Raw genomic sequence first — 27,964 nt, 5'->3', positions numbered from 1 at the left:
AGAAGAGGAACGTCAACTTCAAATGTTAAAGCAAAGAGCTGATTACCCGTGACTATCTTACATCTATGAATACAAAGATAATACTTGGTCATCTTGAGTTTATGGATTAAGCCTCAGTTTCATTTCTATTATATTCCACATTGTTACCCGTGTGTATTACTTAAATAAGTATTGGACTTCAATAATTACAGAGCTTATAAGAAATCACTCTGTCAGTCTGTCTAATAAAAAGTTTGTACTTGTTATTTCTGCCACACCCAATCTCGGATTAAGCTCAAGTCTTACACATTTATTTATTTCACATTACAACAAAAGAATCGATGAAAAAATTAACAAATTAGTTAATTAGCTATTGCTAATAAATTTTTTTTTTTTTTTATATCTTGAACAAGGGGAATAAATCATCCTTGATAGATGTGGTGGTATAAGTTGAATTAGTCCCCTTGGGGGACTCTTGAGCCCTGAGTGATTTTTTGTGTGCCTTAAAAAAACGTATATTAAACATTCACCCTTCTTCCCTCCCCTTTCACAACTGGTCCAGTCAAGTGCTAGGATCATTTCGCATTGAGAAAGTTAAATAAAAACATTTGGTACAGATATTCCGATGTTTCTAATCGCACAGACTTATTATCTTGTATATCATAAGTATCATTACATGTCTGATCTAAACTAACTGATACAGTTATACTTAATCTAAGCTTCGTTTTTGTTTTATATATATTTTGTTTATATATATATATATATATATATATATATATATATATATATATATATATATATATATATATATATATATATATATATATTGTTTCTTTTAATCTTGCTGTCTATTCGTAAAGTATCTTACAGGGATGGCATTACTTGCACAATATGTCTTGAAAGAAAAACTGGAGGAGGAGCATTTAAAAACTAAACAAGCAAAATTTGAAAAGTATTTAAGGTGAGCGCTTTTATTAAATGAAAAATTGTCATTTATTTAATGAAAATATTCCCTGTCTCTGCTTCTTTATATAGCCTCGATACTCTACATTGATTTTTAGTGAAACCTGAAAAAATATTGTAATATTTGCAGTACAATTACATTATTTTTTCTTATTTATATAATAATAAATATAATAATAATAAGGCTTGTCCTCGTGCCCGAAGATGAATGAGAAATGCAATATTCCTCGTGGCTACGCATTCCCAGCTGAGACCCACATATTTTGCTGCATCCAGGGCAAGCATAACCGTTGTCCGCCGGTGTCGATTAAGATTTTCTTTTCGGCGTCTGCGTCTGTCCTCGGCAGCGGATTTTCTCTTGGTCTCAAATGCGTATCCCGCGGCTTTCGTGTGTGACCTCCAGCTGCCTGGTTCTGAGGCCGCATGCAACCAGGTGCTCTCTTCTACGTCAGCTAGGCCAAGTTGTTGCCTAAGCTGGTCTTTAAAACGTTTCCGTGGGGCGCCTCTGTTACGTCGACCACCTTTGAGCTCACCAAAAAAGTTCGTCCCCCATACGAGATACGTGCCCTGCAAAGCGTAACTATCGGACTAGAAGAAGTCCCTATATATTATTGTTCATACCGGAGTTCGCAAGGACATCGCTGTTTGTAGTGCGGTTTGGCCACCGTATGTCCATTATGGAGCGCAAGCATCTTTGGTGAAAGTCCTCAAGTAGTCTTAGTTGCTTTCTGTATAACGCCCATGTCTCAGATTCATATAGAAGGGTTGAGAGAACCACCGCTTGGTCGACATTTAAATATAGATTACTCAAAAGTCGAGAGTACAGATTCTCATTTTATCACAAACTGCCAGGTTCCTTATGTTAACTTGGGCCAAGTAAGAAAAGACCCTGACACACATGAGACTTGCTTAGTGCTTCGAGAACTGCTAGGGTTGATCTTTTTTAAAAAGGATCAACATCGAAGATAATTGTTCCTTCCTATTACTAAACGTAAAATATTAATATCAACTATAATACTTAAGCAAAGTAAGCCACTGCACATTTTACAGGGTATATGAGGATATTACCGTTAAGATTTTGGAATCCTGCTATAAGAAAGATTGGCTGAGAACTTGGTATCTACTGGTCAAAAATATTCCGAAGTGTGAAGAATCCTGTATAACGATCGCTCTAAACACGGACAACAAACTGTTCCTACAACAGCAACCTTGTACTGATGTCAACAGTGAGTCTTGGTCCACCTACGTTGGAGAAGATCTGGATATGGCAGAAGTAAGTAGTATGCAATGACCTTGTAAGGTTTATTTCATTATTACTTAAGTGTTATGTAATCATTATGTAATTCTTAAGTATGTCTAGCGAGAAGGTGCTTTGACAAGAAGATTGCAAGAAGAATGGAATATATATATATATATATATATATATATATATATATATATATATATAGAGAGAGAGAGAGAGAGAGAGAGAGAGAGAGAGAGAGAGAGAGAGAAAGAAGAGAAGAGAAAAGAAGAGAAGAGAAGAGAAGAGAAGGGAAGGGAAGGGAAGGGAAGAGAAGAGAAGGGAAGAGAAGAGAAGAGAAGAGAAGAGAAGGCAAGGGAAGGGAAGGGAAGAGAAGAGAAGAGAAGGGAAGGGAAGGGAAGGGAAGAGAAGAGAAGAGAAGGGAAGGGAAGGAAAGAGTAGGGAAGGGAAGAGTAGGGAAGGGAAGGGAAGGGAAGAGAAGAGAAGAGAAAAGAAGGGAAGGGAAGGGAAGGGAAGAGAAGAGAAGAGAAGAGAAAAGAAGGGAAGGGAAGAAAAGAGAAGAGAAGAGAAGAGAAGGGAAGAAAAGAGAAGAGAAGAGAAGGGAAGAGAAGAGAAGAGAAGAAAAGAGAAGAGAAGAGAAGGGAATGGAAGAGAAGAGAAGAGAAGGGAAGAGAAGAGAAGAGAAGAGAAGGGAAGAGAAGAGAAGGGAAGAGAAGAGAAGAGAAGGGAAGGGAAGAGAAGAGAAGAGAAGAGAAAGGAAGAGAAGAGAAGGGAAGGGAAGGGAATAGAAGAGAAGAGAAGAGAAGGGAAGAGAAGTTAAGAGAAGGGAAGAGAAGAGAAGGGAAGGGAAGGGAAGGGAAGGGAAGGGAAAGGAAGAGAAGAGAAGAGAAGAGAAGGGAAGAGAAGAGAAGGGAAGGGAAGGGAAGAGAAGGGAAGGGAAGGGAAGAGAAGAGAAGAGAAGAGAAGGGAAGAGAAGGGAAGGGAAGGGAAGGGAAGGGAATGGAAGAGAAGAGAAGGGAAGGGAAGAGAAGAGAAGGGAAGGGAAGAGAAGAGAAGAGAAGGGAAGGGAAGGGAAGGGAAGAGAAGAGAAGAGAAGGGAAGGGAAGGGAAGGGAAGAGAAGAGAACGGAAGGGAAGGGAAGGGCAGGGCAGGGCAGGGCAGGGAAGGGAAGGGAAGAGAAGGGAAGGGCAGGGAATGGAAGAGAAGAGAAGGGAAGGGAAGGGAAGAGAAGGGAAGAGAAGAGAAGGGAAGGGAAGGGCAGGGAAGGGCAGGGAAGGGAAGAGAAGAGAAGGGAAGGGAAGGGAAGGGAAGAGAAGAGAAAAAGAGGAACATAAGATTGAAAAGGAGTGATAAGAAGAAAAAAAAGATAGAAAAGCGTGAGAGAGAGAAAGAACAGAGAAAGAGAAAGGAAAGAATGATGGATAGAGAAAGAGTAAGAGAGATGAGAGAGGGATAGAGAGAGAAAGGGAAAATATATATATATATATATATACAGTACTTTTTTGTAAAAAGAAATAACAGGTGCCGGTACTCAGTGATGGATTGCCTAATTAACTACTAACAAATTAATAATAAACGTTAAAATACAAGAAAAGTAATACTTTTTCCCCACATTGTAAAAGGTGCCGGTACGCCGAACCGGTGCGTACCGTCACAAAAAAGCACTTTTATATACCCGCTACTTTCATAAAGAGAAATCACTTGTCTAGCAAATAATATTATAAAAATACACCCAATATATTATACAAAAAATGCAATCTTCCTATCTTAATGCCACAAGTATAAACTATATCAATCAAATTTTAACATCCAAATTATAGAAACACCAAATGTTTGATAAAAACACATCGATTAATCTATTTAAATCATAAAGATTCACCATTCAGAAGTCGAATGTTGTGATGAGTTTTAGATCAGAATATAATAATTAATTCTCATTAAGACAAATACAAATTTGCACCTTTTTTAAGACAGTTTCATTCTATACAAACTACTTTATAGAAGTCTGCATGATGCCTGGAAGATTACATTTATTAAACAATCCTTGTTCTTCACCAGCCCACTTATGGTATTAAAGAAACTCTACTATCACCCATGGGACGTTGTCGAATGGACATGGTAAGCTCTACTGTATGGTATGGTAGTAAGTTGAATAGTTAATTTTTAAATATGTCTTAAAATTAGTAACTGTTAAAGGCTTTTTTTTTTTTTTGGCTTTGGCCTTTCCACGAATTTTTAATGGCATTTTATAAAGAGGGGCTCGTTAGCCTTGGTTGGCTACCCACCTAGGAGAAGGAAAACTCTGAATTCAAAGTCTGCTATATAGCAGCTATACCCAAACAGCCTTGAGAAAAAATCAGGAGCAGAAGTCCTTTAGAGTTTAGACAGTTTGCAGCACACAGTACGACACATTGTCAAAGCCAGCGACGCCGCTGATCAAGCTTCTATCAGTACATGCTGCTCCTTTAGATACATGAGCTACATGGAGAGGGGGGAACTGCTGTGTGGGCGACATCGTTCCGACCATAACTATTTCCCAGGCTTTCATTTCTTTTGTCTGGGATAATTCACTCTCGCTTCATGACTGGACGATCAAGCCAAGAAAATTGTCTAATTCTAAAAAAAACAAAATAATATTCTGACCAGATCATTGATACGGTACAATGTCTTAATTATACTTAACGCCGTATGGTTATATTTATATACAATTTTTACTTCAAATGTAGTCGAATTTTGCCAATATATAAACTGGTAGCACTTTATAATAATCTTTAAATAAATTGGACTTATATGACTAAAAAAAAAGAAATGGTAACAATTTGGATCCTATAGCATTTAGCAATTTGTATGGTTGGCTTGTCGTTAGGAACAGTCTTAGGACTGTCGTCACCATGGAGCCGAGAGCTCAAATCCATCTTGCTTGAAATTGGGGTATGTTTCTTCACAAGTCAACTCTGCAGTTGCCCTATCTTATCTTATCTTATCTTACATAATACAGACGTTACTTCAAAAAAAAAAAGAAGATGATTACGTCCTACGCGTCATCCATTTAGTCATGCATATTAACCAATGACTTAAATTCTGCCAAGTCACTGGTTTTCCTGGCTAGCTCAGACAACCCATTCCATGCTCTAATAGCAATAGGGAAGAAGGATCACTTATACTGGTTGAAATCCGATGCATTATGCTATAGCTTATAAATATAATTTTACAAGCTGTCATGTTGAGGAAAGAATAGGTAATTCATGACATTTAAACGCCTAAAAGAATGTATAATCCTACTTTAACAAAACACTTTTTTTTTCCTCCCGTTGAGCCCGACTACTTTGCTCTTTTTTCTTATTCGGTAATTCTTAGCGTTCTTCAAAAAAAATTCAGTTAGGTGGACCTTCCTCAACAGTTATAGCATTAAACAAGTTCAAGTGAACTCCATATTTCAAAATGACTGTCTTGTGTATTTATTTGGTCTACAGATCTCTTACTTGATATTTCTAACGGCCTTCAGTTTACTGTTGGTCTCAAAACTAAACAAAACAACCATTCACTGGCTTGAATTCGTGGTCATGGGCTATATAGCTATTTTCATTATAAAGGAGTTTGACCAGGTAAGTGTGTACTTAATCTAGATTAGCATTTAAAAAAAGCTTTGAAATGGTGGCGCGTAAATAAGAGTTTGTACTTATAAGATAAGGGAGGTAATCGAGAAAACGAAATAAAGTATAAGATAAGGGAGGTAATCGAGAAAACGCAATACAGTATGAGATAAGGGAGGTAATCGAGAAAACGAAATAAAGTTAAGCACCCTTTATTTTTTTTTTACCTCACTTACATATTGACTGACCTAAGACTATGCATGCCTATCTGACCTAAGTCTGTACATGCCTATCATTTTAAAGTAGGGTTCTTGAGGAAACAAGAGAGAAAATGTAAATATTGACTCCTCCACTTACGATACTTTAAACCATGAGATGTCTGGCATAGTGGCAAAAGGCAGCAGCTTGAGTTTGACTCCGGAATCGTGCTAAGTAGGCCTAGTTACTCCTTGAAACTTTCTCACATACACCATCTCCATTTGAGCACACAAGTGAAGGGTTGGATGACCAGAGAGCATTGAACATGCTCTGAAATGAAAGATACGCTATACAAAAAGCTATTTAAAAAAAAAATAGTTTAAAAAACAAACATAGTTTGCTTTTATTAACACAAACCACACGCGCAACACCATATTAAAACGAACTTTATTAAACAAAATGTCTCTGCTAAATCGGAAAAGAAAACTTTTAATATTAATACAACAGCCACCCGCTCCATCACAACCTCTCCAAGTCGTCAGCAAGTGGGAGACTTCTGTCAATCAAGGCGAGAATCGAACCGTACAAAAACTCGTTCGTTCCTTACTCGGCCAGACTGCATCAGCGCCACTCGTTGGCTAGCAGGCGTGAAAAGGATCACGACGTCTGTGTGTAGTCGCTGGATGAACTCTTTATCCTGTGTCTGTTCTATTTATTCCTGTTTCTGTTGTGTTGTTTCTCTTTAGAAGAGGTTTGTAATCACAACAGAATTCCAATTAGGATCAACATAGCAGTCGTAGTATAAGCCTTAGTAATAGTAATAATAATAATAAATTAAAAATTAAATTGTAGCTTTAATGTAGCGCTAGTTTCATGCTTATAGCATGCTCAGAGCGCTATGGTCCAATCTCATTTGTGGACCGGTGAGAGGGGGTCTGGGAGAAGGTTTGCCGTGCTCAGTAAACACAACTTTGCTCGAGTCGGGTGTCGAACCTCGAGCCCCCTACATAAATAGCCAAACCAAGCCAAGTTCAAGCGTACTTAGCCTCTCGACCACGCATCCACAATAGTAATAAGATTAATAATTCGTCAGTGGGCACTGCTAAAAGGACTACAATGAATTGTTTATTTACTCTTTAACGAAGCCTCAAACCTGGAAGTGCTAGAGAATGGAATGAATATTAGTTCGTTTTAGCATAATAACATAATAATAACTTTGGCTTGGAGATTAAGCGTTTATGGAAATTATCTAAAACAACAATATACCCCATTGTTATATCAACCGAGAGGATAATAACAACTGACCTCACAGATACCTTAAAGGCCCTTAGCATTCGTAGGAACATTCTCGTTGCCTGTCAGAGGGCGGTACTTCTGCAGACCTGCCACATCACCGGAAAACTTCTCAGTGGAAACTGTTAAAGGGACTACGATGAATTTTGTTTCTCTTTAGCGAAACTCGACCCTGGCAGCGCCAGAGAATGACTACTCGTTCATTTCTAACATGATAATAATAATAAACATTGTCACCTCACATTATTGACATTTACTTGTTGTTGTTTTTTTACTATCACGTTATCCAAAAGGGAGGGGCTTTCAGTGGCTGAGTGGTTGAGCTTGACTTCCAAAACTGGTGTCCTGTGTTCAAATCTCTATGAAGACTGGTATTTTTTAATTTTGGATATTTAGTGCGCTTCTTAGTCCACCCAACTCTAATGGGAACCTGACTTTATTTGCGGAACGTAATGACTGTTGGTCGTCGTACTGGCCGCATGAAATCCTGCGCGTTAACTGTTCGCCAAAGAATCAGATGACCTTAACATCATCTCCCCTATAGATCGCAAGGTATGAAAGCCCCCTCCTCCCCCCCCCCTTGAAAGGGGAACTTTACTTTTTCCAAGACATTAAGTCTCAGATTCATTAAATTGTGTCATTACGACACTCGTTATCAAGTGGTGCGTTGTCGTTGAAAACGTAGCTTTGTTGTATAAGTTTAAATAATAATTTTAAAACATTAACAGGTATTAATTATAAAACTATCTAATAATAATTGTTCAGATTTTTGTTAACCAGCATCGCATTCATTTACTGCTATGACATATCTACTTCATGTCACTAGCGGATCCAGAACTTTGGAGTGGGGGGGGGAGCGATTTTTTTTCAAACCCTAACCCTAACGCCCAGTAAACCCTAACCCTATACATAAACGTGCGTACAGCACATATATATATATAAATATATAAGAATAAATAAGCAGTATTTCTCAGTATTTTCATGCATTCTTCACTGCAGAAACGCATTCTCCTGACATCTACAGCTCTTTATCCATCAGTGGAGTTCGGGGCGAAGCCCCGACGCCAAAAGCGTTTTCTTGCATTTTTCACTGCAGAAACGCCTGCTCCTGACAACTACAGTGATTTTCGGGGCATAGCCCCGACGCATAAAGCGTTTTCATGCATTCTTCACTGAAGAAACGCATTCTCCTGACATCTACAGCTTATTATTAATCAGTGGAGTTCGGGGCGAAGCCCCGACTCCAAAAAGCGTTTTCTTGCATTTTTCACTGCAGAAACGCCTGCTTCTGATATCTACAGCTCTTTATCAATCAGTGGAGTTCGGGGCGAAGCCCCGACGCCAAAAGCGTTTTCTTGCATTTTTCACTGCAGAAACGCCTGCTCCTGACAACTACAGCTCACTATTCATCAGTGATTTTCGGGGCGAAGCCCCGACGCTAAAAGCGTTTTCTTGCATTCTTCACAGAAGAAACGCATTCTCCTGACATCTACAGCTTATTATTAATCAGACTCCAAAAAGCGTTTTCTTGCATTTTTCACTGCAGAAACGCCTGCTCCTGACAACTACAGCTCACTATTCATCAGTGATTTTCGGGGCGAAGCCCCGACGCTAAAAGCGTTTTCTTGCATTCTTCGCTGAAGAAACACATTCTCCTTACCTAAAGCTCATTATTCATCCTATTAAAAAAAGGACCATTTGAATAATATGGTACTTGAAAAATATTCTAATTTGAATGTATACGCCCTTAATACATTGCAAATAAAACCGATTTGTTCCTTGAAAAGATCAGATACCCCACATATTTAGATTAAGGCTTTGAGGATCGCCGCCGAAAAAAAATGCAATAAATAATATTCAATAAAATTCAAGCATAAATTGTGAGTTATAGTCCCTAATTTAACTAGAAAAATATTAGATTGAGTAGAGGTTGGAAAAAAGGCTACTCATCTCAATCGTGACTCTTATACTGAAAATTTTTGTTTGAATTCTAACTTTTCCAAAGCAAAGTCTTTCTTAAAATAATTATGATAAATTCATGTGAAATTACATAAACTCTGTCTGGAAATGGGAGGGGCGGTAGAATGAAAACGATTTATCCTCGCTCCTTTTTATAATTTCTGCTAATGATTGCATTTGGCATTAAAGAATAAATTATATTAGTGGCTGATTTTTTTTTTACATTTTGTAATTTCTTAACTATAATACAAAAAGAAAAATTATTGCTTTGTCCGATAAGGGAAAGGAGATGGCATGTATCGCCCCTGCCACCTTTTTCCTTTTATATTTACTAATCATAAAATTTGAGATTAGAGTGTGGTGCGACATAATATACAAATGGTATCACATATTGTCGCTACCTGGTTTTTCGTGTAGGTGTAGCGGCGTGGGTGCGTCCGTGTGATGTAGGTACCTCTTCTGGTGCGGCTATGACACACCTCTTAGCGATGTACTTTATTAGACGCACTAGATTTGCAAGTGCGCAACATTACTAATATACTAAAGTCTCCAATGACACATATAGAATTACTGGTGAACACAGTGGTAGCAGACGTGGAATTTATTATGTATATAGATAAATTACAGGAAATACTGGCGACTTCAGCCGTCACAAAATATACACCAATGAATACTGGCTGTTCATGCCATGTGGAATAAGTAGTCACATCTATGAAATGTTCAAAATACAAGTCCAAAGAAAACTCTCAAGTTAACATTAAATCAAATTCATTAATATTCATTCATATTACAGACAGAGAAAATCATACATCCACTCTCTGCTGGAGTTCTTCACTAACTAACTTTTGACCCTTATTTCAGAGTCCTTTAACTTATTCACATAACCTCGTGTTTGCTCGCACGGAATGTTACAATAGGTGACTGAGTGTCACTTCATGTCACAGAGGTTCTAAAACTGGACTGTGACATACGCCCCACACTCCAAAAAGATTTTTGACCAAAAATCTTTGACAGATATATTTTACATTAATATCACTGTACAAATATATATGAGCTTAGTCCATTATTCTATCAAGTGCTGTAAGTTCACTCCAATTGCTCATGTCATCTTATATAATCTTAGTAATTATGTATAACATCATATAAATTACTGAGTCCAAAAAATCATTTATATACTTAATTCACTGAGAGCAAAATCACTGAAATGTAACATTAATTGTAATGAAAAGTACCTCCATCAAGTGTTAACAAACTTTATGCATGCATTTGTACTGAAAAAAAAATTTGTACAAACAATCACATGTTAATGAATATAAAAAGGAGAAAAATATACAAGTTATTCCACATCCAATGTCATACTATAATTGTAGATGCACAACATTATTAATGTGTATCATTTGACACACTGAGTAAATTTACTCAAAATGATTACAGAAAAAAATTTCATATTTATTTACAACTGTGATGTGCTGTGTCAAAATATTATTCTAAGTTTTGCCATCCTCAAGAAAAATGAAAAAAGTTTTCAGATACATGTCAATCCAGTTCAAGGTTGACCTTGCATAAGACTACTATAAATAGTCTGAGTGTAGTATTGAAGTACAATAGTAAACAAATTTCCATGTTTACAAACATTCATTGTAGTATTCAGGTGTGTAAAAAATTTTAGACAATATTTACATCTGTGAGTTGTTATGAAAAAAAAAAAAGATTCAGGTCAACAGTTCAAGTAGTTCACTGTTGTTTACATCTCATTGTTTACATTGCTGTGCACAATCAGTAATGAAATACAATATATACACACAAAATAAACACTTCTGGCTTTTGTCATATTACAAGTTGACAATAAAATACAATGAGTAGAAAATAGATGATCTGTTATTGATCATAAGCATAAATGTCATCATGACCCAAAAGAAAATTGTAACAATAAAGTGTCATGACTTATTTGAATCATGGCAAGAGAAAAATGTCAGGTTGACCTGATTGAAAATGGTTGTTTCTAATTACATTGTGAAGTTAAACATTTTCATATTTGACATTAATATATCTTCCTCTAAATAGCTTATTATTGAATGCTTTAATAATTCTATAACAATCTTCTACTGTGTTTAAGTGTACAAATGCAATTTTATTTGATCTATCTTGAGTTCTTATATCTACCCATTTAACATGTGCTACATTGCTGAACTCTCCCATAATTGTTTGCCATCTAGTGTATCCTGATAAATTCTCTACTCTAATAATGTTATCATTAGTTAAGTGGTTTGTAGTAGGACTTGTATCTAGTTCACAAATTTCACCCTTTTTTGCTGCCCATTCCATAATTTCTTCTTTACTTAAATCATTTATACCATTAACATTACCAATTATTAAATCTTGTGCTGGTGAATCTAAAATAATAACATCTACTTCTCCAGTTATCCATGGGGTATCTAGGTGTATTCTGGCTGTATCACAAATATCAAATTTCTTTTGATTAGCATATGTAAGTTTGATCTTTTCTGGCAGTTTTTGATCTGGTTTTACTAGTTTTGAATTTATTAATATGGCACTGCTTCCTGTATCTCTGAGGGCTTCTACTTTAATTCCATTTACGTATGAGGGGTATAGGTTCAATTTTGGCTTACTGTAATGCATGTAGGCTGTTAATTCTTCTCTATTGTCATGACTATTATTATTTCTGTGTAGATGGTTATTAGACTGATTGTTGTATGTGTCCCTCCTAGATTGTCTGTTGTTTCTGTTATAGCTATTGTGTTGGTAACTGTTTGCAAAATTTCTTCTTTCATTGGGACTTGCACTCTGGTGTAGTCTATGTGGTCTATTATTGTAGTTATTGTTGTTTTGTTTGTAGCTGTTTGGGTTGTAGAAACTAGTGTAGCTTCTGTATCTGTAATTGTTATTGTAGTTTATAGGAGCTTTGCATTGGTTTTTTACATGACCTTTTCTCCCACAATTGAAACAAGTCTTGGTGTTGGACCATTTGAATTTGTCGTTGTTGTTGTTGTTGAATGTTGTTGCTGTGGCTACTAGTTGGTGTAGGTCTCTTTTGTCGATCGTGTGTCCAGGGTGACTGTCTTTAAATAGATTTAGATTCGTTATCAGTTCAGTCTCTGTCTTGATCTTCTTTTCTTTGAGGAACGTAAATACTAAGTCTGTCACGTTGTTGAGGACATTGTCAATGAGTAGCATGTCTAGGATTTGTGTCGGGTCTTTGATGTCACATTTTGCTAGCTCTAACCATTTTATCATATTAGTCCTCATGTCGAATATTATCCTGTTGAAGTCCCCATCTTTTTTCAATTTAGTGTCCCTGAACAGCTTACGATAAAAGTCTGAGTTTTTTCCAAAGTGTTCTAATAATCTAGTCTTTACTGCTGCATAGTCTTTCTTTTGGTCTACAGTTAAAGTGGAAATAATGTTGAGGGGTTCTCCTGACAAATTTGCTAGTAGGTGTTTGGCCATGTCCTCATTGTCAAGACTATAGGTTGAGGCTATATGCTCAAATTGGACTAAATAGTTTTCAAGTGTTTCATCTTTAGAGTTGTATTTGTGGAATTTGGAGATGAATGGCTTTGTTGTAGACTGTTGGGTATTAATGTTGGAATTTGTTTTGGCAGCTTCTAGTTTAGCTAACTCTACTTTGTCTTGGCTTTCTCTTTGTTTAGTTTCTAGTTCTTTTAATGTTTTCTGATGAGCTCTTTCAGCAGCTCTTTCTTCCCTGTCTTTATCCTTTTCAGCCCTATCTTTTTCTTTTTCAGCTTTTTCTAATTCTTTTTTGATAAATTCTTTTTTCTCATCCCCTTCTAGTTCCATGATTTTCACTAGCTCTAATATTTTGTCATAGGACGACATGTTTAATGCTTTGTGTAGTTAAGTGAGAAAGGAATGTACTGTGTTATACTTGTCAATACAGTGTGTGTCAATTATTTAACATGTGTATATTACACAATAATATAAAAATTTCAATCAATGGTTACAATGTAATGAAAGAATGTAGTGATAATTGTGAAACAAATGTATAGATCTAGATCAAAATTTACTCAGTTACTCAATTATAAACTATTCAAATTCAATATTCACAAATGTCAACATATGTTATACATGTGTGCTGTTGTGCCAGAGTAAAATAGTAAAAAATGTAAATTAGTAAGAGAAAGAAAAATATATGTACAATATAAGTAAAAAGGACAAACACAGAAACAATATAGAGAACAACACAGTCTGCTTTTAAAGAAATTAATAAAAAGTAGAAATGTCACAGGAGAAATACAGATATATGGATACAGGACTTTTAAACAAACAACAATATAGATACAGATTAAGTACACTGACAGAAGTACAAACAAGACTCAACAGCTAAATAAATAATTTCCCACTATATTCTATGACCTCCGTACCAACAAGGAGAGCCTCAAACGCATTGGGCCTTATAGAGGTTAGAGAACAAATAGGATAGACCCTAATAGATCCTATTGTTATGATAGTTCATAAAATAGTCCCTCTCCAGCCACCCTTAAAAGAACACTTAGAAAAATGAAATCAAAATATGGCTCCAAAATGCCAAGAGTTATCAATTACTAACTCTACTAACAATCAAGTTTAATTACTGCTACATCAAGGCAAAGTCCATGTACTTTTAACTTTATAATCATATGCATGTATTTAATTTGTTAATAGTGACTTACAGACTCTTTTCTTGTCGACTAGTGTAGTTTAATCCTCTTATAGCTTGGGTGGTTCGCTAATAATCCATGTATAGGTAATCCAATTTAAGAATGATAATCCATGTCCATGTATACTATAAGTAATCCAAATTAAGAATAATAATCCATGTATAAGTAATCCAATTTTAGAATACACGTTACTATGAGCACTAAAGTGGTAGAAGAAAAATAATCCAGTTCAATGCCATAAGATGGCTCAAATGCTCAAATTTACAATACAGATAAGTTCTGTCAAGTACTCCAAAGTAATCCACAAAATAATCCAAATAATCCAAAATAATAATTCACCAAATAATCCAAATAATCCAACAGTACTTAAGTGGAAGACTTCAGGTTAGATAATCCAAATATGTAAAGTCTCTGCAAAAAAATAGAGTGACCATAAGTGAACAGAGGTCTAAATGGAGGACCTTCTGTATAGCAATGTAAGGTGAAACCTCGACAATGCAAGAGCGTGTCAAACGTTGGTGACGAGCGCTCACGTGGAAACGATGTATCGTCTGTCTTCAGGCAACGCCTTGAGTTTTTCACCCACACAAATGTATCAGCTGTCTTCGAGCGACGCCTTCAGTTTTTCACCCACACAAATGTATCAGCTGTCTTCTGCCGATGGTGATGTCACGCCGTGCTAAATCCCAAGATGTCGACAGTAGTGGACTCTAGTAAATACGGGTCAGGTCAACCGGTGAAAAAGTGCAGGCTCAGGTTAGTTCAATGATGATCTACTTGAATACTTGTGGCTGGTTTCGCTTGAGTGGTGTTTGAGTCCGTGCGTGTCTAGAACACAACATACTGGTCACTAAAGGCCAAATGTCACCTATGTTGTAGGTCCATACTGTTAGTTAACAGCCATACTGGCCACCAAATGTCGCTACCTGGTTTTTCGTGTAGGTGTAGCGGCGTGGGTGCGTCCGTGTGATGTAGGTACCTCTTCTGGTGCGGCTATGACACACCTCTTAGCGATGTACTTTATTAGACGCACTAGATTTGCAAGTGCGCAACATTACTAATATACTAAAGTCTCCAATGACACATATAGAATTACTGGTGAACACAGTGGTAGCAGACGTGGAATTTATTATGTATATAGATAAATTACAGGAAATACTGGCGACTTCAGCCGTCACAAAATATACACCAATGAATACTGGCTGTTCATGCCATGTGGAATAAGTAGTCACATCTATGAAATGTTCAAAATACAAGTCCAAAGAAAACTCTCAAGTTAACATTAAATCAAATTCATTAATATTCATTCATATTACAGACAGAGAAAATCATACATCCACTCTCTGCTGGAGTTCTTCACTAACTAACTTTTGACCCTTATTTCAGAGTCCTTTAACTTATTCACATAACCTCGTGTTTGCTCGCACGGAATGTTACAATAGGTGACTGAGTGTCACTTCATGTCACAGAGGTTCTAAAACTGGACTGTGACACATATCAATTATATAGAAATTCAACTATTTTAGTTCACAAACTATGATTCCTCCATAAAAATATGACCGCCCCCCCCCCCTTAGAGGGCTAGAGCGGGGAGGGCAGTACATGCAATCGCCCCCCCCCCCTTACACCACCGAATCGGCCAAGATACCTGAAGGAGAGCGACATAATATCAAATTTATATATCAATGCAACTAATCTTGCTCACAAACTATGATTTCTCCATAAAAGTAGGACCGCCCCCCCCCACTCAAAGGGTTTAGGTGGGAAGGGCAGTAGAGGTTTCGCCCCCCCCCCCACACACACACACCAATCGGACAACAGGGGAACGACATAATATAAAGATCGGTTAAAATATCAATAACAAGTTTTAATCATATAGATATTTAATTGATTATTTTGGCAAGCTGTGATTTCTACAAATAAATTGGACCGCCCCCCCCCCCAACTCAAAAGTTTATGGTTGGGGGGGGGGCGGATTGATGCTATCGCCGAGTGGGGGGGGGGGGGCGATCGCCCCTACCGCCCCCCCCTGGATCCGCCAGTTCTTCATGTATTCATCCATTAATATTTAAAAAACTTAGATGTACTTATTAATGTTAATATTAGACAAAAATCGATTAATATTTTTCTTTTAAATAGATTAATATATGTACACAATAGTTTGTTTAAAAAGCATTCATCTTCTGATAATCTTTTAATAAAGGTATATGTTTTCACACTTATTCGCACTATAATTTTATAGATTATATGAGAAAGTGCTATATTTATTTTAAGATTTATATAAATGTTTATAATGAATTCAATAAATATATATTTGTGTCCCTCAGTGCTGCAGACAAATTTGCAAGAGTCTAAAGCAGTGTTGGTACTACATCATCGATCCCTTCAATATCTTGGACCAGCTGTCGATCAATGTCGCTATCATCGCCTGGTCACTTCGCTGGTTGGCATACATCTTCCCTGAAGAAGACAGATTCATGATCGCTGCTCGCTACCTGCTGTGTTTTGACTTCATGCTCTATATGTTCCGATTCCTGGAGTTCTTCTACCAAAACAAAGTTCTTGGTCCGATTCTAGTGGTCATCAGACATATGGTATGTCCAAATGTGTCCATTCAATTTGTAAAATAATATTTTTCTAGTGAAAAGTTCCTGTGTGTGTAAAGCCAAGGAATAAGTCAATTACAGAGAAGTACCAAACGACTTAAAGAAGAGTTAATCCATATTTAGCAATCTCTAGCTCACTCAGTTGCCTCACTCTCCTGCCTCACCATGCTGCCTCACTCTCCTGCCTCACTCTCCTGACTTACTCTCCTGCCCCACTCTCCTGCCTCACTCAGTTGCCTCACTTTCCTGCCTCACTCAGTTGCCTCACTCTCCTGCCTCACTCAGTTGCCTCACTCAGTTGCCTCACTCTCCTGCCTCACTCAGTTGCCTCACTCTCCTGCCTCACTCAGTTGCCTCACTCTCCTGACTCACTCTCCTGTCTCACTCAGATGCCTCACTCTCCTGCCTCACTCAGTTGCCTCACTCTCCTGCCTCACTCAGTTGCCTCACTCTCCTGCCTCACTCAGTTGCCTCACTCTCCTGTCTCACTCAGTTGCCTCACTCTCCTGCCTCAGTCAGTTGCCTCACTCTCCTGCCTCACTCAGTTGCCTCACTCTCCTGCCTCACTCAGTTGCCTTACTCTCCTGCCTCAGTCAGTTGCCTCACTCTCCTGCCTCACTCAGTTGCCTCACTCTCCTGCCTCACTCAGTTGCCTTACTCTCCTGCCTCAGTCAGTTGCCTCACTCTCCTGCCTCACTCAGTTGCCTCACTCCCCTGACTCACTCTCCTGCCTCACTCAGTTGCCTCACTCTCCTGCCTCACTCAGTTGCCTTACTCTCCTGCCTCAGTCAGTTGCCTCACTCTCCTGCCTCACTCAGTTGCCTCACTCTCCTGCCTCACTCAGTTGCCTTACTCTCCTGCCTCAGTCAGTTGCCTCACTCTCCTGTCTCACTCAGTTGCCTCACTCTCCTGACTCACTCAGTTGCCTCACTCTCCTGCCTCACTCAGTTGCTCACTCTCCTGCCTCAGTTGCCTCACTCTCCTGCCTCACTCAGTTACCTCACTCTCCTGCCTCACTCTACTTCCTCACTCAGTTGCCTCACTCTCCTGCCTCACTCAGTTGCCTCACTCTCCTGCCTCACTCTCCTGCCTCACTATAGTTAACGGCCGTTGACCTGTAGCACCAAACTGCTGGTAGACAACTAAACCGTTGTAGGGGTAATAAGTAATAACTAATACAATTACAAATAATAAAGCTTTATATTTTTTCGATTTCGTCCAAAGATGATAGTTTTTGTACCAATGAGCGAATCAACCAGTGGAGCTATAATTGTCAATGAAGAGGGGTGTGACCTATGAAAAAAATATGTTTCCTTCCCTGAAGTTTGTTATTTAAAAATTGGTATATATCTATGAAAAAAAAATGCTTGAATATTTTTTTTTTAAATGTTAATAATCAGAAGATTAAAAGTAGATCTAAAATATGATGTTAAATTTTGAAAATCTTTTTATTGTATGTGCGACTTAAACGCGACTTAAACGTGACGGGCGAAGGGACAGACAGATTGAACAAAACAAACAGCCTCTTTTCCCCTTTCGGGTGCAGCTAATATAGATAAAAGCACATTTCTTATTCCGTAGGTTAGGACAAGCAAGTGCTCCTTCTTTTATAGTGCCTCTTTAGCATGAAACGAGCTGCATGAAGGAGCTAATTATATTTTTATCTTTCTGTTTTGTTTTAGGTTAAAACCTATATAAATTTCCTTTTGATTCTGACAATTTTCTTGGTGGCCTACTCCATTGTATCAGAGAGCATATTATATCCGGGGCAAGAACTGACCCCAAATATCTTTCATACAGTTTTTCGCCGAGGATTCTGGGCCACGATGGGAGAGTACTCTCTCGATGACCTAGAAGACCCTTCAGGTAGGAAAGATGTTATTTTTTAGTACTTCAGAGCTCTAGAAAGCATTGTGGCATTGGGATACTTATTATGTACATTAAGCTCTGTATTGCTTGATTGATGTAAAGTATTTCAAAGTGTCTGTATAGTCCTAATGTCTGTCCGGGGAAGTTCGATACGTTAAATCTATTCCTTCGCCATAACTATCCTAAATGCATCTACTAGCATTACGTAAAACAAGAGATTCAACAGCGTGTATGCAATAAGGCACAGACCTTTTTTTTTACATCATTGGATATTGCAAAAGTCTCTGATGATTCTCCCCTCTACTGGACATAGGCGCTCCTGCCATCGTGAAATAGTGAATTTATGAACTTATGAATATTTGTTAGCATCCACATTTTTCAAATTCTTTTTGTTTATGTTTTAAAACTTTCTATGGAGGCGTCGTAGAGCGCTTGGCTTAAGAACCGAGGTAGCGGGTTCAAATCCTGGCGAAGACTTTTTTTTTTAAGTTCTGGGATCTTAGGGCACCTCTGAGTGCCAACCAGCTCTAATGGGTGCCTGACATAAGTTGGGGAAGGTTAAGGCAGTTGGTCGTTGTGCTGGCCACATGACACTCTCGTTAACAGGGGGGCCACAGAAAGAGATGACCTTTACATCATCTGCCCTTTAGATCGCAAGGTCTGAAAGGGAAAATTTTACAAAACTTTCTACTTATTTGAATCTAAATTATTTCCTCTTTTCTTGTAATGTGTTATCTATTTGTCTGTTTACCAAACCTTAAATATACGCTCGTCTGCGGTACACTTTTAAAATTGGCTAAACTTAAATAGAGCTCCATCCTGGACAGACGGTGGCAAGACTGCACTACAAACAGCGATGTTCTTTGCGAACGCCGGTATGGACAATAGAGGGGGACTTTTTATGGTCCGACAATTACGCTCAGCAGAGCACGTATCCCGTATGGGGGACGAACGTATGCCAAAGGCAGTCTCTTTTTTGGTGAACTAAAAGGTGATCGAAGTAGCAGAGGCGCCCCAAGCAAACGCTTTAAAGACCAGCTTAGGCGCCAACTTGCCTTAACTGACATGGAAGATAACACCTGGTTGCACGCGGCCCCAGAACGAGACAGCTGGAGGTCACTCACGAAGGCCGCGGGATACACATTTAAGACCAAAAGAAAATCTGCTGCCGAGGACGATAAAAAGAAAATCTTAATCGACCACCGGCGGACAATGGTTATGCTTGCCCTGGATGTGGCAAAATATGTAGGTCACAGCTGGGGCTGCGCAGCCACGGGAAATACTGCATTTCTCATTAATCATTGAACTCAAAGACAAGTCTTATATTTCAGAGGTTGGCAATAAAGTTCTCCCACTAATCTCTAAAGAAAATTACTTCAAATTTTCATATCTGTGTTGTTTTTTTTTAATCACCAGATGGCAATTGTACTAATCAGTACCCAAACAACAGCACCTCTATCCAGAAAAGTTGCCCAACTCAAGACGGCAGATATGCTATTCCAATTCTGCTTGGCGCCTATGTTGTATTCGTCCAGATACTGATGTTCAATTTACTGATCGCCTTATTCAAGTAAGAAAAACAAAAACGGCTCGAACGATTTTCCTACAAATTTAACATTTGATGTATATCTCTGAGAAAATAATTACAAGCTCGTTGTCAACACTGGGAAAACCTTGGTTTGACCATTAACATTTTTTTAACGTGAAACAAGACATACTTTTAAATGTGGCCAGAGAACGCGGTCTAGATCTAGATCCAAAAAATGTGCATTGTTTTGTTTTTTTTAATTATTTCAAATGTTTTTCTCGTTATAAAATAACTCTTTTATATATGTTAGTGTTTAAATGGAGGTATATTTTAAGAGAAAAAAAACAACCTGTTGTCATATCAAATATGCGTTGCGCCATAGCTAATGAATCATCATGACATTGTATTTTCAATGTCATCTCTAAACGGAACAAATCGACAGATACAGTTCTACCCCACAAACCAAAAGCGGCTTTTTTTTGTTCCTTTTGAGGCCGGTGAAAAAAGCAGTCCTATGTAACTCTTTTATATTTGTTAATCTAGCAATGCTATCACAGACAACGAAGCCAAAAGGGACATGATCTGGAGATATCAAAGATTCCAGCTGACTATGCAGTATGCGGAGAGCAAAGTTCTGTTACCTCCCTTTATTCTGTTGTACTTTTTTTTGATCAGCAAAGCTGGCAATCCATTCAGTAAGTCCGAAAATAGTTAATGATTTGTGTTCATTACTTGTTTTTTTATTTAGTTAATTTTTTAACATAAACTAATTGGGTGATGCGTGCTGTTTTGTAATTGAGAGATCGGGGCCTGAAACGAAGGAATCTACGAGATCCTGGTGGCAGAGGCATAGTGAGGAGGGGCGAATGGGCACGATGCCCCGGGCGGTGCCCCATCATCGGGTGCCTCACACAGCCTATATTTCTGTGTGATGTTCATGGAAAATGAGGGTGTGGGGTTTCCTTTTCATACCTTGCAATCTTTTGGGAGGATGATCTTAAGGTTATCAGTTTCTGTGGCCAACGGTTAACTAGCAGGATGTCACGTGGCCAGCACAATGACCTAACTCCTTTACTTTCACCCAAACAAAAGTCAAGTACCTGTTAGAGTTGGGTACACTAAGGACACCTTTAAAATTCCAAAATTTAAAATCCCATTCTGCACCGAGACTCGAACCAAGGACCCCAGGCTCAGTATCCAAGTGATTAACTACTCAGCCACCGCGCCCAGCGTGAACTAATGACATAATAATAATGGCTATGTCTTCGATTCGGAAAATCAAGGACGAGTGCAGTGTTTCAAATTACTTCGTATGAGATTCGAACTCAGGACTCCAGGTTCAGAAACAAAGCGCTTAACAACTCAGCCACCCCGCCCAGCGTAAACTAATAACATAATATTAATGGCTATGTCTTCGATTCGGAAGATCAAGGACGAGTGCAGTGTTTCAAATTACTACGTATGAGATTCGAACTCAGGACTCCAGGTTCAGAAACAAAGCGCTTAACCCCTCAGCCACCGCGCCTTCGATTCGGAAAATCAAGGACGAGTGCAGTGTTTCCTATGACTACGTATGACACACGATTAACTGATAGCCTAATGGTATATGAGAATATCTGTCATATTTTACAGCTACGGAGCTTTGTATTTACTTTTGAAAAACTTATCACGTGACTTGAGAGATCGATCCATGGTCACATGTTAGGCACTTTTAATCAATTCACGATGCAGCGTTTTTATCTTATCTCCTAACCTGGAGTGTACATACCAGAAGCATGAAAAATATATTATAATTTAATATTATCTTTTTTATCTTTTTTTTGATATTTCCATTTCTATCAATGTCATGATCTGTCCTAAATTCATTTTTTTTTCCACTTATTTTGTATTAGTTGTGCTTAAAAGATTTTTATGTCTACAGTACTTACTGGAATGTTAACAACTTACATAAGAAAAATATGTTGGTATTATTTATGTGCTTTTTAAAAGTTAACTTACATTACAGCAGTGGTTCTTGATAGAACTATGGAATTAATGGCAATATTTGTTCATTTAGAATCAAAAATCGAGGAAGATTACATTGCACTCAAAGATTTCGAACGATGCTCTGCACTAAAGATAATAAATCAAATCACTAAGGGGAGGTAACCCTTTTTTTTATTTAAAAAAAAAAAAGCTTATATCAACTCTGTCTGTTTGTCCGGTAAAAAGTTTGTAAACGTTATTTCTCCGACACCAAATGTCATATCAAGTAGAAATTTCGCACAATTATTTCTTTTACCTGACAACACAAGAAACAATTTAAAAAAAAAAATAAACAATTAGTTAACTTACGTTTAGTAATTAATTATTTTGATTGGTGTCTCGAACAAGGGAAAGAAATTGTACTTAATCTAGCTAGTGGTATAAGCTGAATCAGGAAGGCGCAAGCCACGAGTTCATATTCAGGTCTTTCCCCCATTATGTGTTTGTATATTACGATAATATCCACCCAGATCTCCCTTCAGCACACTATTTTTCCTTGGCACAGTCTGCAAAAGAGCTCACAGCTCAGCAGCAATAAAGCTGGCTAGAAGAAGAAGAAGAAGAAGAATCTCCCTTCTTTCCTCCCCTTTCCCAACTGGTCCAGTGATAGGGTCATAGCGTATTGAGAAAGCTTTAAGCATGAAAATAGCGCTAAGCCAAAGAGAATTGGTAAAAATAGTATTAAACGCACAGATTTATTGCTGTTGGTCAAGATCTATTACAAAACTTAATTACACGACTGATCCAAAGTAATTGATACAATTACACGTCTTATACGCTTTGTTGTTTTTTTTATCCTAAGTATTGGCAAAAGTGTTTTCGTGTTTCGAAAATTCTACGTGTAGCCCAGTACAGAGCTGCAATTTACTTTTTGTTACAGAACTAATTATAATTCATTGTTTTGTTCCGTAGTTATGGCAAAGAAGTCTCAACTGGAGGTAAAAAAGGTAACTTTTATATTTCTCTGAAGAATAGTTTCGTATTCACGAATAGCGTTTTAATGTACCACAATCGCTCTAAACTTTGACAAAAGAAACGCTTCCAATTTCACTTATAAAAAGTACCATACCATTCGCTAACAAATTCATTATCTACATCAGTGGCGTAGCTAGGGTGGGGGTAGGAGTGGGGAGAATTTTAAGATTTCAGCGCCCCCACTTCAGGGGCCCTTAAAATATTTGTTTATATTAAAAATTAAGTATTACGCAATTTGCAGGTGCCTCCAAAAAGGCCAAGCTCACAGGGCCCCCAAATGATAGAAAAATCCTATCTACACCCTGCTCTACATCAAAACTGACCTTTCACTACATCCCAACTGACCTTTCTCTACATTCAAACTGACCTTTCTCTACATCCAAACTGACCTTTTTCTACGTCCAAACTGACCTTTCACTACATCCCAACTGACCTTTCTCTACATCCAAACTGACCTTTCTCTACATCCGAACTGACCTTTCTCTACATCCAAACTGACCTTTCTCTACATCCAAACTGACCTTTCTCTACATCCAAACTGACCTTTTTCTACGTCCAAACTGACCTTTCACTACATTCCAACTGACCTTTCTCTACATCCAAACTGACCTTTCTCTACATCCCAACTGACCTTTCTCTACATCCAAACTGACCTTTCTCTACATCCAAACTGACCTTTCTCTACATCCAAACTGACCTTTTTCTACGTCCAAACTGACCTTTCACTACATCCCAACTAACCTTTCTCTACATCCAAACTGACCTTTCTCTACATCCCAACTGACCTTTCTCTACATCCAAACTGACCTTTCTCTACATCCAAACTGACCTTTCTCTACATCCAAACTGACCTTTCCCTACTAAGCGAACTGCTGTATGTGTCGACTTATATGTTATGACATACTTTATGCATTTATTGAATATTTACTCTGCACTAAATACAACAATGCAGATGTCTCAGAGCCAGAATCTGCCTAGCTGAGCGTAAATAGAACAAGATTGAAAAAAAAATGTGTGTTTTTACGCAAACTCAGAAACGGTCCCCATTGGTCCGACTATCAGACTGCTTTTTAATAAGAAATGCTGGCTGCTATTGTTAAGGCAGTTTTCAAAATTTTCAGTATGAATACAGAAAATATGAGCTAAAATCTGCCAGAATCTGCAATCCTACGTTCAAAATGTTCATTTACTTAAAGTCTCATTTCGCGCAACGCATGTAGACTCCAATAGTTCACTACAACTGGGAATGACATCGTCGCGTGTTTTCTTTGTGTGTACCTACTTAACGCGCAGTAATGATAGCTCTAAGGGAGACAACCACTATTACAACACTTCTGGCTTGAATTTCACGGAAAGCTGCTTTTATTTCACAGATAAGGTCAAGAAAATAGAATCCAAGGTGGACAAGATATTGAAGCTGCTTGAAAAACAAAAGTAAGTAATTTTTACTTCCAGGCTTGTGGTGTAATGTGGGATATTATGGGCTTCTCTTGTTTTCTATGATTAACAGGGCCGGCTTTAGACTTGATAAATCCCTACGCTTTTTTTTTTTTAAGAGACCTCTTGTAACCAAAATAGGACATTATTTATTTTTCTCGTTTTCCTAATCATCTTTTTTTTCTTCACATTGCAACGTCTGTAATTTATAAGATAAGCAGAAATGATTGAAATATTACTGAAACTCCTTTATGGTAGCCCCCAAGCAAGTAGAGACCCTAAAACTAAAGCTCCTAAAAATTATTTTCTAGTCTGACCTCCCTACGTGCTTGATTTGTTTAATAGTAACAATTGTTGTTTTTTTTTTCTAATTGTTTATTCATATATTGTGATGGTTTGATTTCATTTTAAGTAAATGCATTAATTTGGTAAATAAAAAGGGAGGAAAATAAAGAGGCGAAAGGCCCCACAAGAAAAAAAAAGAAAAAGAGTCCAGGATTCCTATGATGATACATTTCTAATTGGAAACTAGGAGTTTATTTCTTTAAAAATATCAATAACCATTGACATAGAGATGAGAGTTACAGAACATACTGTTCATAATGATTTTATAAATTAAGTAATTTGAAAAGACATTTTTTAAAAGGTCTATCATCATCATCAAACTCCATTAGAGTGAGGGCTTGAGAGGCTCAAATCCTCTCTTGCAAAAGCCCTGGACAGAAACCCTGCTGTCTTGCATAGTGCATAAATGTCGCCATACAGGTCGAGAATTTTGGGTTTCCCAGACCTGTCGAGACGAAACGAAAAGACTACTCAGTATTTGTGTAATTGCTAGATGATGATACATTTCTAATTGGAAACTACGAGTTTATTTCTTTAAAAATATCAATAACCATTGACATAGAGATGAGAGTTACAGACAGTATAAATCATGATGATTTTATAAATTAAGTAATTTGAAAAGACATTTTTTAAAAGGTCTATAGACTTGTATCTCTCAGGTTCAAGGGCCACAAATTATACTATTTTCCCCGTCTGTTTTGGTACTAATTAATATAAACTTGTTAGAAATGTATACTTACGTATCCTCACCATTGACACCCGTAGATCAAATGCTGTTGTATCATTTTATGTTTAAAATCAATTTAGCTTTCTTAATGAAGTTTTTCTCACAAATGCTCCCACTGGAGTTTGTTGCCTATGATTTTACTAGCAGCTTGAAAACTCTTATTTGATTTTTAGGACTACATAAATAAATAGAATAAATTATAGTTTTAATGTAGCGCCACTTTCATGTGGACTAGTAGGCGATCAGTGAACACAACTCTGCCCGAGTCGGGTGTCGAACCTCATGCCCCCTTCATAGGTGTGCCAAGCCAAGTTTTAGCGCACTCAGCCTCTCGACCACACGTCCCACGAACTAGCTCTCTCGGCTAAACAGCGTCATGGCAATATTAATTTTTACATCAATAGAACGCAATATTTTTTTTAATTTTTAATTAACATAAAAGTTATTCTTAGTAAAAAGAAACTTTCTTTAAAAAACTGCAGGTAGCAGGGGACTGTACTGCTATTGTAGACTACAACTTCAAGACAATACTGATAGAGAATCCACTTCAAACTGAAGATTTTAAAATGAAGACAATTAAGACAGCAGATAACTTCGTGAAATTTTTGAAACGACATGGATGTTTATCACTAGTCAGAGGAGAAGTAATGATCTTTCACATTAGATTTATGACATTTTTAATTTAACTCCCTCTCTCCGTAATTATTTACCACATTCTGGTTGAATCAACGCTGGTATCGCCAGTTAGGAGAGAAAGAGTTAAACTATTTTTTTAAAAACCTTTTTGATTAAATTTTAATGAATGAACATCGGAATGTATATGCTAGAAATGTTGATAATAATGACAAAGCGAACATTCGTAACATTGTATTAACTTTTTACTAAGGTATCTAGAGCTTCAAGTGTAAAGTGAAGCCTGCTTGGTAACGAAATTAATTAATTTCATATAGCTCAATCATCTTTCATATTGTACTGGTATTTGTCATTTATATATTGAACACCCCTGTCTCATCACTGTAAAATGTCAAATGAGACCCTCTGTGGCTTCTTATTCGTTGTGGGCAGTCGTTTCGAGGGCCGGAAGGCAATGTCTTACAGGACGAATATTGCACGCAGGTCGTGTTTTTTGGCTTTTTTTTTCGTAATGGATTTCATCAACAATTATTACTATGAGATCTACAAGAAAACTTCAATTTCAGCTTAATATGTTATATTAAATAAGACATGCTTTAGCCAGGCATTATAAAGAAATGTTTAGTTCATAAGTTATATGAACTTTCCAGCTTGCAAACTTTTTATGATAAGCGTTGGGATCACTCGTGACCTCATTTGGTAGCGTCATTGGAATTCGGCTAGAACTACACTCGGAAGTCAAGTTAAATAAACAGGTTTAGCCGATGGTAAAAAAGAAAATCATTTTATAAATAAGAATAACCATTGATGTCCACAGATTTATCATAGATAATGAAGATAGACAATTTTTGACAAGTACTAATGATGAATCTTATGAATGTTAAAAAAATATATTGAAAGATTTAGATCTATTGAAAAATACATGCAGTTCTAGTGATGTTTTCCTGTACATAAGAAATAAAAGTTAATTTTTGTATATGATTTTTTTAACATGCAATAAGTCCTATAATATCTATCTAAATTTATTTTACAGCCTGCACAAATTTATATATAAAAAATTGTATTTTTTTTTTATTATTCAAACGAAACAGAAATAATAATTTAAATTTGAATTCTATTATATTTGTTAAAGACACATGTATGCTTTAAAATGTATACTATATTATACTTATTTTTCTAACCATGCTTATTCTTTAATATGTAAACTTTATGATTTTAATTTACAAACATATGCACGGTTTGAACTTTTAACTCTTATTTCGATTTTCAAAGAAACATACTTTATAATTTATTTATTTTTTAATTTCAGCTTTTTAAATATTTATTAAGTGCCTCGATTCATTGTACACTTGCTTGTTAAACGTGTAATAATTGCAAATAATAAATTTCTTTTAATCATCAAGAACATGGTATTAAAAAAATCAGTAAGCCAAAGTTACAAAAAATATTGGAGGCGTGAGTGCTGAGTGATAATGCACTGGGCATCCAAATGAAGCGTCTCTGGATTGAATCCAGATGAAGACTAGAATTTTTAAATTTAAGGATCCTTAGGTCGCAACTGAGTTCACTCAAGTCTAATGGTATCTGGCGTTAGGGAAAGGTTAAGATCGTTGTGCTGGCCTCATGACATCCTCTCTTACAGTGGGTCACACTAATGCATGTCTGAAGGGTTCTTTACTAGAAGGAGAGGTAAACTTGTATATAGCATCCTTTTTTTTTTTCTCTTCATGTTGTCTTTCCGTTATTTTCAACGCCTGTTTGTTTCGATTTTCCATAATCCAAAGAGTTTTTTTTTTCTTTGCATGCCCTATGAAAAGTGGATAATGTAAACTCTACACACACTGAATATAAAATTGCATGCAGAACAAAAACTGCACATGTTAGGGTTCAAAAAGAGTAAAGACTAAGACTG

General features: G+C 37.1%; 1 protein-coding gene across 1 annotated transcript in view; it reads left to right on the top strand.

The window, feature by feature from the left end:
- The window catches only part of LOC106062716 (transient receptor potential cation channel subfamily M member 2-like), a 61,691-nt gene extending 34,380 nt beyond the window's left edge, over positions 1–27,311 (top strand). The window contains exons 17-28 of the mRNA XM_056027599.1: positions 840–940; positions 1,993–2,215; positions 4,244–4,303; positions 5,659–5,790; positions 16,235–16,501; positions 18,196–18,379; positions 19,799–19,952; positions 20,454–20,605; positions 21,967–22,054; positions 22,848–22,882; positions 24,284–24,344; positions 25,902–27,311. Coding sequence (XP_055883574.1) covers positions 840–940; positions 1,993–2,215; positions 4,244–4,303; positions 5,659–5,790; positions 16,235–16,501; positions 18,196–18,379; positions 19,799–19,952; positions 20,454–20,605; positions 21,967–22,054; positions 22,848–22,882; positions 24,284–24,344; positions 25,902–25,905 — 1,461 coding nt within the window. The 3' untranslated portion in view covers positions 25,906–27,311. The remainder of the gene's footprint in view (positions 1–839; positions 941–1,992; positions 2,216–4,243; positions 4,304–5,658; positions 5,791–16,234; positions 16,502–18,195; positions 18,380–19,798; positions 19,953–20,453; positions 20,606–21,966; positions 22,055–22,847; positions 22,883–24,283; positions 24,345–25,901) is intronic.
- Positions 27,312–27,964: the final 653 nt, after the last annotated feature.

The sequence above is a fragment of the Biomphalaria glabrata genome, chromosome 4 (genome assembly GCF_947242115.1).
Source record: "Biomphalaria glabrata chromosome 4, xgBioGlab47.1, whole genome shotgun sequence".
In the NCBI taxonomy this organism is placed as follows: Eukaryota; Metazoa; Mollusca; class Gastropoda; family Planorbidae; genus Biomphalaria; species Biomphalaria glabrata.
This window is presented reverse-complemented; position numbering and strand designations above follow the sequence as displayed.